Source organism: Schistosoma haematobium, chromosome ZW (assembly GCF_000699445.3).
Source record: "Schistosoma haematobium chromosome ZW, whole genome shotgun sequence".
In the NCBI taxonomy this organism is placed as follows: Eukaryota; Metazoa; Platyhelminthes; class Trematoda; order Strigeidida; family Schistosomatidae; genus Schistosoma; species Schistosoma haematobium.
Window position 1 is genome coordinate 60,615,333 of NC_067195.1, and position 14,857 is coordinate 60,630,189.

Sequence of the window (14,857 nt, forward strand, 5' to 3'; positions counted from 1 at the left end):
CTTCTAATGATAACGCGATATCGAGGTCGTACTTCGTTAATATATTTGAGAGCAAGAAATACATTTTATTTGAAGTTCAAACCAAACTCACGGAACTATTAAATTCTAATTATCAATCTTCTGATGTTCAAAACCCGCTTATGATAGTTTCAATTTCACTTAATAACATATTATAGCTTGAAATAGTGATAGATGTTGATATGAATAAAAATGTAAAACTTTTGTCTTTGAATACGATAAATAATGAGGAGACAAGATGACTTGAGTGAACCACTAAAATAAATTGATAAAGTAATTTAAAAGATTATTAAATAAACTACATCGATTACAAAAGGTATTTCTGATTAATACAATTAAGACACTAAACAAAAAGCGTCTGTAGAATATTTCACTTACTGTACTGAATCGGCTTTCTTTGAGTTTGTACTCGCTTAATTGGAGGCTGTTGTCGTGGAATCCATTCTGAACTAGGTTCTCTTGAATATGCATCGAATGATTTATTTGTAAAATGATATTTTCGCGTACTAAAAGCTGTTGTAAGATTAGATCTTTGGGGTCCTGGTGTATCACGTAAACTAATCATCCATAGTAAAATAAATTAAGCCAAAGTTTAAAAGGTTATGATTGGTTTATGCCTAACATACTACGACATAATAAAAAGATAATTTGAAAATCTTTCTATGATGAATTCACAGAAAACACTAATAATTCATTTTTTGTTAATTATTTATTGGAATCGTGTACATATTCATCCTATTTTTCACTGGAAATGGGAGTTGTCTACATTTACAAATATTACTCAGTTATTTGTTTTAAAATTTTAGGGATCAATAACAAAAGGGTCGGTACTCACTAATCTAACCCATCAAATACTTGCTTGTAACTTAACTGACTGAATCTACTGAGAAAATTTATTGAATGTACCAGTTTTTGAGACATAACTCGCGTCTCAAACCGCAGTGAATTCTAACAAAGATTAAATTTGATGGTAGCTAAGGGGACCTACGTGTAATCAGGCTTCACACCGCTTATGGTAATGTCAGAAGCTGGCTGAATACTGAAATCTATCTATTCTAACAAAAACTACAGTTATTTATCATGTTCATCAATGTGCATTAAAAGGCGAGTAACAGCTCATATTTATGCATCTAACATATTATATGTTCATTTGAAGAAGATATAAATGACATAAAACAGTAACTTTAGTTAAAATTTACCTGGTGGATTATATTTTACATAATCGATTAACTAGGATTGTTAACTTATTTATGGAGATCAAATAATAGCTAATGTCACATTCGAACGAAGAATAAATGAATGGTAACTGCTAGGGATTGTTTATGAACTATTATTACATACATTCCTATTGGATAACTTTTAAGTAACTATATTATATATATATTCGTATTCCTTCTATCATAAGCTTTCTTTGACCTATTGGCTATTATTATACGATTTACTATTCTTAAGTTATTCCTAATCTATTAGTTAGAGTGTCTCACACTCAGACACTTTCGGCTCGATCTTGTATAATTTTTATAGGTTGTTGTGGTCTCGTTTGCTTGCATATAAACTACGTATGTTTGAAATATATTATTCATACAATGGAGGCTGGGATGGTGCTCTAGACTAGGCAAGAAGAAAGAAGAAAGAATCAGAGTTGATGCAAGGCTGTTATTGTTGATCGACGTGCCATTGGTTTAGCACAAAAACAAGATCATGTAAGTCAGTATTCCGATTGGCGATTTTGTCACGTGATAATTGACAGGGGCAAAAGCCTTAACAACTAGCATATTAACATGTTGGAAAGAAATCGTAAGGTGAGTCAAGTTGTTGCATCAGTTCATAAGGTCATGCGGTATAATTTTGAGTTAAATGAAGATGAAGGGATATTCTTGTTCGAATCTAAGGTACAGTTGTAATCAGTATAGACATGACTTAAAATCGATTACAGTGACGAAAATTTATGAGTTCTTTATTTTCCATTATGTATTATGCATTGCTTCACAATATTTACTTTTCAGCTTCACTGTTATTTTCAAACTGTTTTTTCTACCTAATATCTTAAGTATGATTAGCAATGCTATTATTTCAGTTGCTTTGTTATAATTTTTCTTAATGTCTCGCCGTGTTGTTGTGGCATAGTAACTTGATTTGATGCACATCAGTTTCAGGTCTTATGGATATCTAATTTGTTACTTTATTAGCTTTTTGAAAAAAGAATAATACACCATATGTTTTGGAGAACTTTCGACTTATTTACTAGTTAGGAATTCTATGTTACATGGAGCTGTTTTTTCTTTTATGATCTTTGTTTCCCCATACGATTGGCTCTTTTCCAATAAAACACTTTTTAAAGTATGTGAATTACCTGGGAACACAGACTTCAATTTGTTCTGTTTAAATTACTTTATAAGCAAATAGTGCCTATGGGACGTTCCACTATGTTATGAATGGTCTTACTCGCAATCTTCCTGAATATCAAACTATCAACTTTAAATTTAACCTTAAAAAGGTGATGATAGCTTGATGGAGTCAAACGTCTCCATAATTCATATTTTCTTTTAAAAGCATAACATATCATATTTATTTTGGTGTACATTTTCATAAGATCTCACTTAGTCTTAGTACGTTTTGTTAATAACTCATCATTCGAAAAGGCTCTAATCTTGGTTTTACCTAAAATTTACTTTTTATACTTTAATAATTCTAAATGAATGCAAATGCTTCTTTATCATTCCGTATCATTCTTTATCATATCCTTAGAAATAAAACTATACTATTTAGCGTAGAATACTGAGGAATAGTGGCGAAATTTACAGATGAGTATAGTTGTGAATAAACATTTGAAACCTTATTTATAACAACCCTATGTGATTTATTCAAATAAACGTCATTTGACTGATTCGCAAGGTTCTTTTCATTTATTCTTCGGTAAGACTAATCATAGTTTTACTACAGTCTACGCATAGTAGAGAAATACAAGAGTCCCACAATACATTACGTATAGGAAACAATGAACACTTCAAAAGTCAGACTTGACATCAAAACTTTTGGGATTACATGTAAAACGTGTATGATAACTGTTATATCTACTATTTAATTTTTTTCAAATTGTATCTCAAGACTTGTCCATTGAATGGAAATATCCAATAGCTAATAAAAATACAAAACTTTTTATTTCAACTAACATGATGGGATATATGTCAGATCAAAATAACCAGACCACAATAATTCTGGCAGTACATGAATCCTGCACTTTAGTGTTTGCTGTAAAAAATAGTTGAATTCACTGTGAAACACTTACCATGGACTTAATCGCTTATGCAGTTTGTCAAAGTTTTCATTTTATTTTACTCATTTTCAAATTACAAAGAACCATGTATATTTCCGACTAACTTGCAACTACTAGAGTTAACAATTATCTTTATTTGAGATTATGAACCAATCAATGTTAGATCACCATTGGAAACTTGAAAGCATTGGACTGTCGTTTCGTCCTAGTATAGGGTTTATCACTAATGTATATCCACGATACCCCATGAGTGACTCAAACCCATGACCTCTGATCTCGCGTGCGGATGCTTAACCTCCCGACCACTGCGACGGCATCCAACGGGTTAAAGCCCCGCGTGAGGATCGCGGATGCGCACTGCCGAGTAGTCCCATCTGGGACGAAACGGTCGTCCAATGCTTCCAAGTTTCCGATGGTTGTGTAGTGTCAGCTACCATGTTAAGCCCACATAACGTATTCTAGCTTCCAGGCAAGCCAATTTATTCATCCTTCTTGAGTCACATTTTGACATTGTTAATTGCTCGATTATCAACCTTGACTGTTTTTATATGAGCGTATGTGTGTGTACTTCTTATCCTATTCATCACACGTCTGTAACTTATTTTTATCTGACTATAAATATCGATTAACGCTTGGTTAAATAAGGTTGGCTCACTCGCCTTCTCCACTGCGCACCGTTTTGTTTTACTTCGCTTTCTGACCAAAAATCCATTCTCGTATTTGACCTATCTAATTACATTATACACTAACGCGGGTTAAGTCGATAATTATATACGAGGATTGGTAACATGTATATTTCAATAAAAATCAACATACGATCTAACTGGAGTTAGATATCGGGCCACTAAAGTGGTCTAACATTGATCGGTTCAAAATCTCAATTAAAACTCAACAATCTCCACAACCCTATACTGATAACAATTATCCGTTCGATTAAATACTGATGAACTGTTAAGTTTAGTTTCATTAAATTGTGATTATAAATAGTGAATATTTTATTTAGTCTTTTAATAAGAAAGCCTATCTAGTACTCAAAATAACAATCTCAGTTGAATAACTATTGTGAATTGGTTATTTGAGAAAAACATAAAAAGGATAAATAAAAATGTGTTGTAAATTAATCTACTAAAGATGATTGGTTGAGAAACTGTAATTTACGGCTAATTACATTTGATCAATAATTCTTTTATAAAAATTATCTTATTGTCTCGCCTACGCCCTTAAGTTCACTTGATATTGTTGATTAAAGTAATTTATCTCTTAAGATGATGTAATAACTAAGCATTTTTTGATCCATTTACCTAAATCATGGCTGGTTTCGGTGTTTATTTGTTGCATAATGTGTTTTCTCCTAAGCAAGGGCCTTAAAACCGTTTTACTAATTCTGATTAAAGTGATTATTAACATAATAATGTATATATAAATGTATAATGAGTATGAGTAAGAAAACATCCTCATAAGACAACATTTAAATTTTTACATACCGGAAAAATGCATGTTGCGAAGTACAAGAATCCCATAATCTTTTGGCCAAACGGGGATCTGTACACTGAAAAGTCAAAGTTACATCATGAATGGACTCAGAACCATTGAACTTTTTATCAGATACTTTCAAACCACCAGGTGATAATGTTCTTCTTAGAGTTCCACGTTTACTCAAAGTTTCACTATGCATTGATCTAACGACAATAATGAAATTTTTTGACTTGTACAATATTTTTACAATTTGAGGCCACAAAAACCGATTAACCCTTAACATCCCATGATAAAGTAATATTCCACCGTGATATACACCTAAACATATACTTTCGCCCGCAATCGTCTGTAAAATAGGTGAAGAATATTAAAAATCGCTAATATAACTTCTATCATCATGAGTTTTCTATCGAAATTAAAAAAAAAGAATATATTTTGTGCTTAGTTTTAAATAGAACGTACCAAGTGACATAACTTTTTACCTATGGTTAAACCCTAAATCTCTTAATGAAATTATTCTCCTGTCACTTCAGTTGCCATGACAACAATGTTTAATGACAACAACAATACGAGAAGGGATTAGATAGAGATAATACTAACCTTGTACTCATTAAATTCTATTTTTTGACAAATAAGTAATACAACAAGACTATTTAACTGCAATTTCTTTCATCAATAGTAAATTGGCAGTCTGAGTAATTAGTAAACTGGTTATTAATAGATAAACAGAAATATGTTTATGATCAAGAAGTTACAATGACTTAAAATTTGGTATCGTAGTAACTAATAAAACCAATCTCTACCGTAGACTGTAGTAGTCAAAGTGCATTTTACATGGAAATTTACAACTTTAAAATTAAAATTTGGAAGAATAGTTCAGTTATTTTCATATTGTTACAATAATTTTTTTAACAAATGCAAAATCAAGACTGCTAGTTACAACTGCTTATTTAAAGGAATTTCATCAGATATTCAGTTTCATTAACTGATTGCATACTTCAATAGCAATATATTGTGTTGCTTAGCATGATCATTGATAAGGAAAATACATGAGAATTGTTTATCGATGAGTGAACACTGTGAAGCTACAAAATATGTAATATTTTCATTATTTACTGGGTGAAAAATCAAGTGGTCAACAGAATTAGATCTAATAATCGGTATTTGCTAATTCATATCGTCACTTGAGACACTGAAGACTAATGCTATGAAGACTTATTCATGTGGCTTTCACTATTACCCGTTACCAGCATATTTGCTTGGAAATAAGTAGTCGAGTCCATGAAAGTGAAACGATGACAAATATTACTAGGCGATCATAGTGAAATAAACTAAATTTCTATAAGATGAAGTTACATAGGATAAGCCTTAACATAAGAGTTAGATATAAGTGTATGGGGTGTTAGAATTTCTTGAGCTGTTTGGAAAAAGAAAAATACCTCCAACTTCTCAAATCATGATAAGTAACCAAGAAAGTGGACAAGTACACTTAGCAAATCTAAATATTAACTGTATGACAATGTAGTACAAACATAATGAATAATGTTCTTACCTTCATGGTAGTAACAATAATGATAGGAGTAAAATGGTAGACTTACTTTTGCCCTGTGAAACTCAACCCCATAAAGTGAAAGTCGTCTGGCATTTTCCAAAAATCCTCGATCAGCCTGAACTAAACTTTGTCCTCTATAAATCATAAAAATATATTGAAATAAATAAATTCATTCTCTAATTTTGTTGTCGTTGGGTTTAATAAATTGTGCTAAACAAAATTATTTCTGTAAATGCCTATTATGAGTTAAATAATAATAGTTAAATAATTCGACTCAAAAAATCATATATGTTAATGTTTATCACTACTATAGTGATATATGCTACCGATGTTGACAGATATAACTAGTGTGTATCATCAATTGAAAGTGATCGAAGAAACCAGAACGAGAACAGAGAATGATTGGTGTGGAAATTGGTGGAAATTGGTGTGGAATAATGAAGTCTAAGATGACTGATTGACATTTTACAAATGAATCATTTACTGCATGGTTCTCAGATTTTACTGAGAGATTCTATAATTTTGTATTCAAATACATTCGACTGTCCTCACTTATGTTCTCGTTCACTATACTATGTTTAAGAATTGTTAACATAATTCGTTCATCTTGGGTGTGAATTACACACAGAAAGATGTACAAAGCTATTAGAGATAGCATCACATAGATATTCATAATTTTAAATCGTAATAATATTTTTGAATATTTTGTTTAAAAATAAACCATTTTCTCCAGTTGACTTCTGGTAAATTACATCTTCAAAAACCTAACTACTTATACATGATGGAGAATAAATCAAATTAAGCAATTAGTTGGTATAAGTAGATTAATCATCTCCTATTCCACAACTATTCAATAACAACAAAGCTGACACTTGTATCCTTTTCTTGATCTACAAATGATTTTATCATATTATTTGTCACCACAAATTCCGTCTAATGTAGTCTTTTAAGTCTCAATATGAACTTTCAATAATTAGTTGGGTTTTTTTAATCCAATGAAACAAAAACCAATCACTTCGACTACTAGTTAAGGACGTTAGCAATGTCTAGTATGTTTGATCAGTAAGTTTATTTAAACCTGCTAATTACTAAGCTTTACTAATATTTAACCATAAACTAGAACATTATAACAATTAGTTTATTAATTAACCATATCAATGAATCTAATGTTCATTACAGATTCCAACATCTATTTAATTAGTAATTTAAAAAAGATCATTCATCATTTATGTTTTTAAATTCAAGCAAAATAAGGTATAACTTTGTTTCCTAGTTAAAAATTTTCTCAAATTAATACGCCCTTAAGATTTCTGGCAACTTTTTGTTGTTGTTGACATTTTCAGTTGTTTTCTATTTGTCTGTCTTAATTTTAGGTAATAATGCTTCATTTATGATATGGTGAGTTGTTTATTTATCAATTATTGTAAATGAATTGTATTGCTCTATTTGTGGGATGAATAAATTTTTAATAAAGTGGAATGAAGAAAAAAAAATAAAAGGTTTTATGTAAATCAATATCTGCTTCCTAAAGATAAAGACTTCATCTCTATTAGACTTTTGAAGAAAAAAGTATTAACAGACCGGGATACTCAAAAATGAAGAATATTTAAGTGAATAATTGTTTTCAATAATTTCATCATCAAGTTCTACAGTTATAAGTTCATAATGATGACATTTTATAAAGGCCAAAAATAAGCCATGTATCAATGAATTTGACAATGTTCTGTGTTGAAAATGGTGAACGTTTGCATCTGTTACGATATATATATACTTCAAAATAGTGTTATTTGCAAATTAGAAAAATCATTTAATTAAGGTCAGAATGATTTGGAGTAAAGTGTTCAGTCACAATCAGTAGAATAGTAATATAGCAAAATTGAAAATGCAAAAAAAATTGTGTGAATAAAATGTATAGTAGGAGAATTTCATCTTGCCAATTGAGATAATAATGATAATAGCAACAGTAATAATAATATTGTTCTTTGAATATAATATGGAGTAAGAGGGGTGTTATCAAGATATTTACGATGAACAAAAACGGGAACCATGTGAATTCGGAATGATGAATGTGCAGATTAAGGTAGATGTAATCAAAAAAAGGAAAGGGGTAATAGGTTTATAATATTCAGTTTAGGTATCCAGTGATTTAGACGTAGGCCAAGGTAAACATAGAAACTGGATATACCTTTTCTGGATACATAAGTTTGGTTTTCTGAAGTTGATTTGGATGGCTTCGTCTATGTAGTGTAATCGTAATCTAGCTCCTTGAGGTAGATATTTTGTAAATTGATATAAGAGAAAGCTTCATCTATTTTGATAGGATGTTTTCTATCTACCATGTAAGAAAGATAGTGCTGCTGGTTGATTTAATGACTCATTTTCCCAACCATGCTGGTACATGTTCACGAACACTCAAGGATAAAGCCCTCTAAGCACGGCCAATGTAACTACCTTCACAGGAGCAGCTGAATTGGTATACATACATAGAGGAGCCTATCATCGGTAACCTATCCTTGATTTGTTGTGTGACTACTGGTTTACTTGAGAAAGTTATATGTAGCTTGGCGGCGTGAAACGTCCTTTCAACAGATCTTTTGAGTCGACGTGTTAAAATATCACCCGCTATGTCCCATTTAAAGTACAGTCTCAGATATAGGGATTTTTTTACTGAGTCACAATTTCTTCTTTTTTCACATTTTCAATTTTGCTATATTACTATTCTACTGATTGTGACTGAACACTTTACTCCAGAATAAATATGTCTTTACTCATATTGAACATTTCTGTCTAAAAATTTCTAGTTTTCAACAACCCTCTAAAATCTCACTACTAATTTACATAAGCAGTGAAATATAAAATGGACTGCTTGTTACTTTATCTACAAGTTGGTAAAGCTAGTAATTCTATTTTTTTCTTCTAAACCACATGTATATCCTACATCAAACTTCCTTAATATTAGAGAAATATGAAATATATATCACTAGATAATCGTCTTTTATATAATTAACAATTTTAAGAACATAAAACATGCCTACTCACTTATGAAGTTTATGTAATTCAACAATTTGTTGAAGCATTTTTGTAGTTTGTAATTGTTGTGGTGCAAATGGAATATTGGCAATATATTCTGTTCCTATATGTGTATTTGGATCATAATCTCCAGCATCTGATTGAACAACATATGCACCAAGAACAACATAAGTATGATGTGAACATGGAATCCTATTGAAAACAATAAATTCAGATAATTTAGTTTGTGACAATATTTTTGAAAAAACAAACAAACAAACTACTCCTCATAACTTGCATGTTGTAAATTAGTGTAGAAAACAATAACTTCATAATATATAACTCATTTTTTTACTTTTTTATGTCAACACATAGATATTGGTACAAGGAGGCACCAAATACATATGCGCCACACAAATCTCATTTGATATGTGTGAAGGCTGTGATACTGCCCGGGTGCCCAAACCGAAACAGGTGGTTTTCTTAGGGGGCCACACCCGGAACCTTCGACCTGAAGGTCTGATCCACAAGGCAGTGAAGCATCGTAAGGAAATGCAGTCCCATGGAAGCCGGTGACCAACAATTGGCTCATACGCCATTTGTTCCCACAGGATACTGGAGCCCATGTGCACCATTGGTTTGAAATCCGGTTAAAGCGCCGGACATTCGCTTTTCGTCCTCTCGTTTTCGTAAACAACACCCCCGCCACGAGAAGGCTGTGAGTAGGAATTCTCTGACAGAGGCTATATACGCGTTGCCATGTGAGTGCATTTGGAGAGGGAGAGCGGACTCTCCCCACTGTCGGCCGTACCAGGGCATTTGGGGTCCTAGTCCTTTATTATTATTTTTAGTGGTTCAATGGATATTAACTGATTATTCAGCCATGCTTAAAACATCACTTGTTTTGTAGATAGTTTCTTTACAAAATAATAAATAATCAAATACAATTTGGTTATTGATTTACATTTTGATTAGTTGAATAATAGAAACATTAAACTCTGTTTGGAAAACATTCATAACTTATATATTTTAAAATTGTTCTCCTTCTTTTTTTCAGTAACCTGTACTACAGTGACATTTTATGCAATCTCAATTTATAATATGCAATGAGTTTAATATTTATGGTGGAGTTTTGTTCTCTGAGCTGGATGGTTTGGTCTTGGAGCTTTCATCGTTCTTCTAAACGACATCATCAGCACAAACTTCAGATAGAAGTGAAGTGTTTGAATTTCTCCATTTGTGTTTCAAAGCTTGTTCTGTGCACCTCGATGTTGATTGGTTCTTATTAACCTTAAATTTGTCATTGTTTACTTCTTTGTTTTGGTTGTGTCTCCCATTGTTTTGATTTTTGTTCTTATGTTTGTGCACGATTTTTCTGATTGGTTGATAAATTGGATTGATTTCAATATGCTTGTTGAAAGCTCCACGACCAAACCATCCAGCTCAGAGAACAAAACTTCACCAAAATCATCCACCTGAGCTACAAATCTTCTCCACCATCTCAAAGTTTAATATTTATGTAATAAACTTTTATTTGAAATAGTCAATAAAAGTTCTCATTAAACTAGTACGTTATGCATATTTAACTTTTAATTTTCAAGGTTATAATCAACTTCTCCTTCACAGCAGATCCTATTTAAATTAACAATTTAATAGTTAGTAATGAAGTAATCAATTACTCGGACATTTGTAAGCATATGAATCATAAACAGATAATATTGTTCGTACACATTAGGCCTCAGTGCCCTGTTATCTTTACGATGGTACATGATGATTATAATTGGATCAAAGTTTGAATCTTAGCGAAATAAAATTAATGGTATAATATTTAAAAACATATCCGTAAATTATATTTACTGCCCTACTGCTACTTGAACTGCCGAGAAAACATAAATAAACACACTACTCCACACTTTCCCTGACATTCGACAATATTTTATCTTTAGCTAGAAAGAATCCCAACATTTCAATTATTAGATATATCATAGATTAAAGTCATTGAAATAATCAACATAACTACACTTAAAATCTACAAAATTAAAATTTCAAAGGTGTTTAGTTTCACAAGCATCATGTACAGATAGATTTAAGTACAATTTTTCTTTATGTTACATACAAATCGGTTATTCACATTCTTAGCCTACTGAAATTTAATTTAAATGTTTTCATGACTGATTAGATTTAACTAGACAACAACTGAAAATCATAAAACACTGGACAGTATCTTCATCGCAATCATGCACTTCTTAGCAATATGTATTCACTACTTTCAGGATTAAAATCCAGAGCAGTTATATCTCACGACTAATGTATTATCTTTACTACGCAGGATTAATAATAATTACTTAAATGATTGTCAGTTTAAGTCACCTCACAATTTTATGTAATTGTGATCCTTTATCAGACTGATATGGTTGAATTCCACTGGTCACAGCCTCTCAATAGAACTTCAAAGTACTTTTCGGTGTTATTCCAATGGTTTCGGACTGTATGAGTTTAGATATAGTAACTATAGTTTCATCACTCTAATAGATCTGCCTCATCAAATCCAAAACGATATTAGTTTTTAATCAAACAACATGCTCCTTAGATGTTCTGAAATTATCTAGAATAAAAACATATTTATTGCAATTCAAGTGTATCATATTGTTTCGGTGAGTAAGTAGCACACCAACTATTCAAACTTTAATGTCACGTATCCATGATTTGTTTATTGGTAATCTTGACAGAACAATGAGAAGACGGAGTTGATCTGGTAATCACTTGAAAAAAATATGATATCCGTCTAATATTCCTTCCAAGTTAGGATTCATTAGTGAATATCTAGTCAACATTGTGAAATATAGATTATACACCTGGTAGTACTTTTTGAAATATCTCACATCTATAAGATTTCCCTTAAATATTGCCCAAGAAAATTAGTTGAACTTTGTAAAGAAAAGAATATAAATTTGTTTAGAATATATAAACTGTATTGTATAATAAAAAAAGAAAAGAATTCAACAATTTTAGAAAATTATTTACTCACTGTCCAGAGATAATATCTTGCCTTAATTGTAAACACAAAAAATAACGCGTTAAATCATCTTTGAATATATCAATATTTGGTGGATAGAATCGAACACGAAATTCTAGTTTCCATGGTATTTCTTTATGTGTAAATTAATATAAAATAAAAAAAGATAAATATATTACTATTTAAGGAATGAGTTAAACAAAATATGACTAGTTAGATCAATATTTAATAGAAAATTTTTTACTTACTTTTAATAAGATGATATAATAACAAGTACAAATTTACAGATTTACATATTTATTAAACATTTTCCTAGATCAAACAATATCTAATACCTAAAAAGAAAATAGAATGAAAGTCTATGGTACTTTCATTTCTATGTAATACAGTGAAGTTTACATTTTCGCTTGAGCTATTTAAGATACTTTTCAAAAAATCTATATACATTGTATTAAATGTTCAATACACTAAAGCATTACTAATTTCTTTATTGAGATTTTAATAGAGAATATCAACTTTAAGAAATTTTGTGTTGTTATGGGTCTACTTCAGCAAGATTTGGGATAAAGAACAAGTACCAACAGAATGGAAAGAAGGACATCTGGTCAGAATATCAAAGAAAGGTGATCTCAGTAACTGTAATAACTACAGGGGCATCACTCTTCTCTCAATACCAGGAAAAGTCTTCAACACGGTATTGTTAAACAGGATGAAGAGCTCTGTAGACGCCCAACTTCGAGACCAACAGGCAGGATTCCGTAAGGATAGATCGTGTACAGACCGAATCGCAATTCTACGGATCATTGTGGAACAATCAATTGAATGGAATTCATCACTCTACATCAACTTTATTGGCTACGAAAAAGCATTTGATAGCGTGGACAGGACAACACTATGGAAGCTTCTTCGACAGTCAATATCATACGAATTCCTATGATGGATTAAACTGCAAAATCGTGCATGGAGGACAGCTGATAGACTCGTTCGAAGTAAAGACAGGTGTCAAACAAGGTTGCTTACTCTCACCCTTTCTCTTTCTCCTGGTGATCGACTGAATCATGAAAACGTCAACATCTGGGGAGAAGCACGGGATACAGTGGACTGCTAGGATGCAGCTGGACGATTTAGACTTCTCAGACGATCTGGCTCTTTCGCACACTCAACAAAAAATGCAGAAGACGAACAGTGTAGCGACCGCCTCAGCAGCAGTAGGTCTCAACATACACAAAGGGAAAACAAAGATTCTCTGGTACAACATAGCATGCAACAATCGGATCACAATTGACGCAGAAGATTTGAAAGGTATAAAAACCTTTACATATGTGGTCAGCGTCATTGATGAACACGGTGGATCTCATGCAGATGTGAAGGTGCTGATCGGAAAACCAAGAACAGCATATCTACAACTGAAGGACATATGGAACTCAAAACAACTGTCAACCAACATCAAGGTCAGGATTTTCAATACAAATGTCAAAACAGTTCTACTGTATCGATCGGAAACCTCGAGAACTACCACAACCATCATCCACAAGATACAAGTGTTTCTTAACTGTTCCCTACGTAAAATACTTCGCATTCGTTGGCCAGACATTATTAGTAACAACCGAGTGTAGGAGAGAACAAACCAGATCTCAGCAGAGGAAGAAATCAGGAAGATGCACTGGAAGTGGATAGGACACACATTGAGGAAAGCACCGAACTGTATCACAAGGCAAGCCCTCACATGAAATTTTGAAGGCCAAAGGAGGAGAGGAAGACCAAAGAACACATTACGCCGGGAAATGGAGATAAACATGAGGAAAATGAACAATAGTTGGATGGAACTAGAAGAGAACGCCTAGGACGTAGTGGGTTGGAGAATGCTGGTCGGTGGCCTATGTTTCATTGGGAGTAACAGGCGTAAGTAAGTAAATGGGTTTACTTCATCCTAATTCATTATAATTATGTAATTATCAAACTCTTCCGGGAGAGCTTCTACGAATTTCGTAGACCTCAAACACGAATAAAAGAGTGGGATCAGGTGTAGATTTAGGAACTCTATCCAATGAAGAGAATCATGATAAGAATATGCAAAAACGCTATGTGCTTATCAAATCTTTCTGTTCTTATTTTAATAAACACTTACTAAGTATAAATGATAGTCTCAAAAACCATGATAGATGATAATAAAACTAAAGCTTGAATTTTATTTACCACTAATTCTAGAAACAAAGTGAATACTATGTCAATTCTTCCCTAACTATAATGGTTCAACTTTAAAGTCTAAGTTACCTCATTTTATCAATAAATGATAATCTTTATACATAACATAATCGTAACGATTGATCATCACTATTGTGAAAGTAGTTTTGGATTATAAAACTATGAATTTGTTCATTGTGAGTTAGAAACGGTAATTGAAATCACACAATATTTTAAATTACAAGCTATTTAAACAAAGAAATCAAAATATTTATTCGTTTTGTATTTCTTTATTAATAATGACTGAGAAAACAAGTAAGATTGA

At 31.8% G+C, this 14,857-nt stretch overlaps 1 protein-coding gene across 3 annotated transcripts in view; it reads right to left on the reverse strand.

The window, feature by feature from the left end:
• The window catches only part of FRM-1_7 (DEAD (Asp-Glu-Ala-Asp) box helicase 1), a 101,950-nt gene that overhangs the window by 34,550 nt on the left and 52,543 nt on the right, over positions 1 to 14,857 (reverse strand). For all 3 annotated transcript variants that reach the window (XM_051211949.1, XM_035731805.2, XM_051211948.1), the window contains exons 5-9: positions 12,361 to 12,481; positions 9,363 to 9,545; positions 6,370 to 6,457; positions 4,780 to 5,117; positions 397 to 575 (exon numbers count right to left, since the gene is read on the reverse strand). In XM_051211949.1, the coding sequence (XP_051072072.1) occupies positions 397 to 575; positions 4,780 to 5,117; positions 6,370 to 6,457; positions 9,363 to 9,545; positions 12,361 to 12,481 (909 nt within the window). The remainder of the gene's footprint in view (positions 1 to 396; positions 576 to 4,779; positions 5,118 to 6,369; positions 6,458 to 9,362; positions 9,546 to 12,360; positions 12,482 to 14,857) is intronic.